The 6,604-nt window shown below is 37.1% G+C and overlaps 1 protein-coding gene across 1 annotated transcript; it reads right to left on the bottom strand.

Annotated features, from left to right (window-relative positions):
• Nucleotides 1–4,401: 4,401 nt before the first annotated feature.
• Nucleotides 4,402–6,604, bottom strand: LOC137073729 (secreted acidic protein 1A-like). Its single transcript, XM_067442435.1, has 2 exons — nt 5,835–6,604; nt 4,402–4,740 (listed from the first exon to the last, which is right to left on the bottom strand). The coding sequence occupies exon 2, from the start codon at nt 4,729–4,731 to the stop codon at nt 4,402–4,404; it is 330 nt and encodes a 109-aa protein (XP_067298536.1). The 5' UTR covers nt 4,732–4,740; nt 5,835–6,604.

The following is a 6,604-nucleotide window of genomic DNA, read 5'->3' as shown; positions in this document are numbered from 1 at the left end:
ATGAAAATTGAAACAGGAAGTAAAGGGAAATTGGGAGAAGTTTGTTCACTTACTACTTCATGTTATTATATATTTGTTTTCATTTAAAAGTCAGGAGTCTAATAAAGAGGAACTCATGACAATTGATCTTACAGTCTGACAGTGTGACAGATGCTAAACCTCATCAACAAAACTTTTTATATGTTAGCAGTTCTGTGCTATGCTAGGTTGTTTCTATATTGTTGATGGAGCATTTTTTCTTCTTTTTTTTCAATTCATTTCGATTAAATTAAATTCAAAGTATCTTTATTGGCACAATACTGTAACTGCTCAGGTATGTTGACCACCTATAATCAGACTTTATTCCGTAGAAGTACTTTGTGCTACATTGTTCTTCCAATCATGGAAGTATTCTTCCTGGGTTACTTTTACTGTTACTTTAACTTTTGAATGTCTGCACTGAATTAGTATTGGATTGAGTTTAATTGAGTAATGATCACTCTCTGATGGCATGCCACTGCTCAGATAGGAGAGCAAATCTGCTCAGTTAATGTTTCAGTTGTTCCTGTGACATCCACAGCAGAAGACAAAGGAAGAGGAAGTCTGCATCTCATCACATTCAAGACAAAAGCACTAGCTGGAAACACTAAAACACACAGAGAGCATCAGAAGAACTGAATCTACTGGGAACAGAGAAGATCATTTAATAAGAGAGAAGAATGAAGATCATCTGGACTTTCACTCTGATGATGATTCCTGGTAAGAATCTGAGGAAACTTTTTTCAAGCCACATAATCATCATACTCAAGTGTTTTATTAAAATACTACATCGTATTATTACAGAAGAAAAAAAGCCATATAATCCAGTGGTGCTCTCATCACAACTAAAGAGAAAGATTAATGTTTTGATTCATTTTTATTTAATTATTATGCAGGAAAGTCAAAAAAGTAACACCAAGGTACAATTTAAACAGGCCTGACTCAGCTTAAAAACTGGTTTCCAGCAGGTTCCTGTTCTGCAGAACATTAAACAAAATTTACAATACAGAATAAAAAAAAACTTATACAAGACATTAGCGAATGAATACAGGCTAAAAAAAAATACAAATGACTAAAATCAATAAAGCAAAACGGTGCAAACTGAACTAGGACGGTAAAAATACGATCAGTGAGTACAAGTGTAACTGTTTAGAAGAAACAGTTTGTATGGCTATATGTATTTTGAATTTGAAAATAAAATAGCGTGACTATTTATATAGCGCTGGAAAGTCAGAACTTTTGAACTTTAATGTGCAATGCAATGATGGGACCATGTTAGTTTTTTGGCCCTTATTCATGTCTCATCCCAAGTTTCTGAAGTGGCAGTTGAATGAACAAAGACCCAGCGCTGAGGGAGAGTATAAAAATCTCTCTGCTTTATTTATTAAACTGGTTATATACATTGAATACGAAGGATAGAATACATCCTCCTCAGAGAGAGGGACAAGAGACCCTCTGACCACTTCTCTTAAATCTATCAGACCATTTTGGAAGATTACTGTGGATCTCAAAAGTTCGATTATATAATCATGCTATTGGTTCAGTAATTTCCTTAGTGGTAAGAGACCAGATTCTAAGACAGTAAAACATTTTTGAAAGCACAATTGCCTGCAAATAAGTTTCAGAAACAGAAAAAGACTTAAAGTATTCGTATAAAGTAAAAAGTATTATCTAATCTTGTTATACACATAACATTTCTGATTCAGTTTTTTTTTTGTTTTTTGTTGTTGTTAAATTAGAAATATGATCCCGGTATGTAAGATGTGTGTCAAGTCTTTTGAACACAATCTTCTTATTATCCAATTCTGTGTAATTTCAGAGAATGAGAACTGTTTCGATGTTAGGGCGAGAACAGGTGAGAAGGAAGAAGTCAAAATTTCAGTCAAATTGGTTACCAGTTCTTTAAAAGATGATACAAATGAATCATTTAAAGCATTTGCATTCTTTTCTGAATCTGAAATATGAGTACCCTGTTGGAAGATTTAAATATTAACATTCTTTTTCTTCTCATTTTCGCCGGTGATGACTTTAAGGGTCTGCCATAACGTCTTTGGGTTGGTAGCGGATAGATTAATCTATTGTTGAAAATAGCCCACCTTAGCCTAATGCAGTTCAGCAGTACATTTATTTCTAATTTGTATGAAATTAGGTCTTCTGTTTGCAATATAACAGAATGTATCCATGGTAATTCACACTGCCTAGGTTTAACCTTGCTGGCAGTCATATGTTTATTCTGTATTTTCTGAAGATTAGAGTGAAATTCTGTTAAATCTGGATTTTCCATTTTCATCTCATCCCTCCCATCAATAACACTAGAGTCCGCATTATGTATGATTGATGATGGAAGATTCTCTCTGTATGACGACACAAGTTCTGTCTTCACAGTCTTCACTATGACCATCAGAGATCTGAGTCCATGGCATTCTGGGATGCAGCAGAGTGTTTTTGATACAGCTAAGGGAAGAGATTCCTACACTGAATTCATAAGTGAGTAACGCAGATGCATTTTGAACTTGACCATCACCAGTGCTGCTGTTTTTGGCCATTTAATGCACGCCAATGTTCATTGGCCCGTTTTCTATATCCCGAAGCTGATAGGGGTTTCCAGAAGTGATCCCAATTCGTCGGTCACGACGTACGTCGTAGTGACTGACTGAAAGGGAACTAAAATCCAATAGGCAGATTTTCATCAGCAGATCTTCTGCTGGACTGAAGCACAAGGCTTTACTCTTAAACTTAATGGTCACGATGGGTGACGGGCAGGGCTTGACATTAACGTTTGTGCTCACCAGCCACCGTGGCTAGTGGTTTTCCAAAGTTACTAGCCACTCAGCATTTTCACTGGCCACACATTTGTGGTTTGGAAATTACATTTTATATGATTAAAGTTGACTTTGTCATACTTAAATTACCTGCTTTTGAGTAATTTTACTTGATTTTGAAGATTTAAAACCCTTTCAAACTTTCACATGCAGACTGACCACCCAAATCAAGACTACATTGTATATCAGCTGGGATGTGCAGGTGGGCAAGGGCTGGACAATTACAGCAAATTACACGTGTGTGCATGTGTATTTGATTATTCAGGCACAAGGAGCAGTGTTGGGCAAGCTACTTGGAAAATGTAGTGAGCTAAGATACCAGTTACTCTTAAATTAAGCTTCACTACACTGAAGCTAGGGGTAGCTAGGAAATATAGCAAGCTAAGCTACAGCAACTACATCTAAGCTATTTTATTTATTTATTTAATTTTATATTGAACCACCTTCATTCCAATCAATGCTATCTCTGTGATCAATATAATTCAAGCAGATTGACATGCATACTTTTTCAGTTATTCAAAAATTGTCTGAAATCAATTTGGCAACCAAAACATGTGATCCATGATATTAACCAAACCAGGTGTCAAAAGTGTGTGTATGTTCATCTGTATGTGTATGATATGCATACGCACCGGAAAGTAGAAAGTGAAGTATATCCGCGACTTGGCAGTTGTGTTTACAATTTGAGCTTGAGCTTTAGAAATGCTTGGGAAAGTGCTACTGAAAAATGTAGTTAAGCTAGTAGGGTCACTACTTAGCTTTGAACTATGCTGGCGGCCAGCATGCATTGCGATATGAAACTTTTGATTGTCACTGTTGTTGAGATTCATGTGCTGACTGATGATGTCTGTGTGTATCTAAGTAAAGCTGGTGTTCAAAATGTTTTATGCACTGTATGTTTTTAATATCCATCAAATTAACTGATCACTGAAACATTGCTGGATCTTATGTTGTAGAATCACAGAAATAGATTATCAACAGATTATCAATAAATATCAAATTAAAACACCAGTAAAATCAAAGATTTTCAAAGCCACAGGATGAGGTCAGTGAATCAGACGAGTTCATGATGATTATGGGATCATCAAAACATCCCAAAACACCTGATCAACTTCCTCTTTACTTTTTCTTGCTGTGACAAATGTGTTTTATTAACAGAGTTAGACAGCCAGATAAAAACTGATGTTAAAGAGTCAAGGGTCAAGAGCCCAGTAAAGCAAGCACTGATCTCCATAATGGTGACTTACCAGCAGGTGTCCATCCATGTCTGAATTCACTCTGTCAAGTGGACTATATCAGTGAACTATAGTAGGGAATAGGGTGTGATTCAGAACACAGACTCTGAGTGTTGACTTTGAGTGCTGTTAATTCACAGTATATTCATGTAGGTTACTTTCTCTAAAATGACAGAAATGACCCAGCATGCATTGTTTTCTACAGTATTCTACAGTATTTCTACTGTTTTAATGGAAAAATTGTATGTTACTGTCAAAACTTGTATTTAAATTTTTATATAATCCCAAATCAAAGGGACCCAATATCAAATTTCATTGTGAGTTTCTTACAGCAAATGTATTTCTCTATTTTTAGAGCAAAAGGCAAAATCACTAGTTTTGTTTTCATCATCATCATCATCATCATCATCATCATCATCATCATCATCATCATCATCGTCATCATCATCTTCATCATCATCTTCATCATCGTCATCGTCGTCATCATCATCGTCGTCATCATCATCTTCATCATCGTCATCATCATCGTCGTCGTCATCATCTCCATCATCATCTCCATCATCACCATCATCATTATCGTCATCATCATCATCATCTCTGATCATCTGTGTGACTGTGATTCTGCTTCTGCTCATCGTTGGATTCGTGTCATTCATAGTGACTCTCTACAAGAAGCATCAGACTCAAGGTAAACCAGCTAACAATCTTCTCAGAGTTTAAGCTAACGCTCTGGTAACTTTGCCAGATTTGTTACACATTTAGAAATTTGTAATAGTCATTTATGCATCAGAATAATGTTTGCAGTGGTTTGAGAGTGAATTACATGAATGTCTGTGGAACGAGTGAATAGAAACATGTTACTTTCCTCTGCGCTAGTCAACGCAAGTCTGATTTCTTGAGCATCAATGTGAATTATTGTTATTATTACTATACTTAAAATAGTGTATTTGTTATACAGACCCTGATTCAGCCTCTAAAATATCTGAACCTGGAACAGAAAACAGTGAAGCGGTTTGTAAATTCAAACTGATCAATAAGAATATGTTTGATGGCCTTCGGCTTCATCAAAAGCTGCAAACTTTTGATGCAAACTCATTTCTCTTTCTATTCCCAGGTTCCTCAACCGCTTTATGAAGAGATTAAAGAAACCAGACTTCACATTGACTGCAAAACCACACAGTTACCCACAAACCCCTCTGATTCTTCTCAAATTGTTTCTGCTACTTCACAATTACCCACAAACCCCTCTGTTTTTTCTATAACTGTTTATGATACTGTTCTATGAAACAGTTTTTATGTTCATTTGGCCGGTAACATTTTTATGAATTCTAACAATGCATGAATGTGGACAAATGTGAATGACACTTAGGACAGTTGACGGGACAGTGCTGTATCATCACAAAAGTATAAGCCTGGACAATTGAAATATTCAGACGCAAGAAGACGTGAAAGGAAGCTAATTTCATTACTCCCGCATAAAGCTGTGTCAGACAGCGTGTAAATACTGAATTCAGTGCTTTAACCTCTTCTTGCACTTGAACGGACAAATAAAAACAAATAGCAAGTATCTGTTACAAGCACACCAGGCTCCACCCTCTCCCAGGCACAGCGCACTTCATTCCCAGAGTAATAAACACACACACACCTGTACGGATCACCACCATCACTTAAGCCCCGCGCTCTCACTCAGTTACTGTCCGGTCTCATTTGCACTTAGCCACACTAATGCTTACCTCAAGGACTTCCCAGCGATACTTACCTAACTTCCTCATGATTCTCCAAGACTCTAGTGTCTCCTCAAACAGTCTTCAATCTCCTGTGTCTCCTACGTCTGGGTCTCCCAGACTTCTGTGTCATCTGCAAGACCAATAAGATCAGTATCATCCAGTTATCTTCCACATTCATCTGCTATTGCCACTCTCTCACTCTCCTGCCCCGCACAGTTCTGCTTCTTCTAATAAGCATTCACTGGTCATTTACCATCACCTGTTCTCCGTGTCAGCCTGTTTGTAACAGTATCCTAGTAAACATAGCCGTAATGTCTTAAAGGTGCACTATGTAGTATTTTTGCAGTAAAATATCCAAAAAACACTAGACCAGTGTGATATATTTTGTTTAGTTGAGTTAACTTACAATATCCCAAATGTTTCCAACTATCTGTAAATTATGAGAAAATTGCTATTTTAACCAAGGAGCCGGGATTTCTAAGTATAGCCTTTGAGGGAGTTGCCTGTCAATTGCATCATATCTGCGCTACCCTTGGTTTCTGGTTTTATTTTGCAGACACGCTTTAGCAGTGTGAACAAGTGTCACAGCCGCTGTGCGAACGCACAGAGTAGTGTCATTTTAAACACACTTAAATGTATCTAATAGGATAAAAAGAGCTGCATTACCTCATACTCATGACCGGAAAAGCGGAAATAGCACCGGTGACTGTGTCCCCTCATAATAAAAGTCCCGCTGCTTGTGAGGTGTGTGTTGCGTTCATCTCATTAACAACCTCTCCAGTGGCCGTGCTCAGCTCCACAA

This window comes from Pseudorasbora parva, chromosome 4, assembly GCF_024679245.1.
Source record: "Pseudorasbora parva isolate DD20220531a chromosome 4, ASM2467924v1, whole genome shotgun sequence".
Lineage (NCBI taxonomy): Eukaryota > Metazoa > Chordata > Actinopteri > Cypriniformes > Gobionidae > Pseudorasbora > Pseudorasbora parva.
The sequence above is the reverse complement of the archived record's forward strand: the minus strand, read 5'-3'. Positions and strand labels throughout refer to the sequence as shown.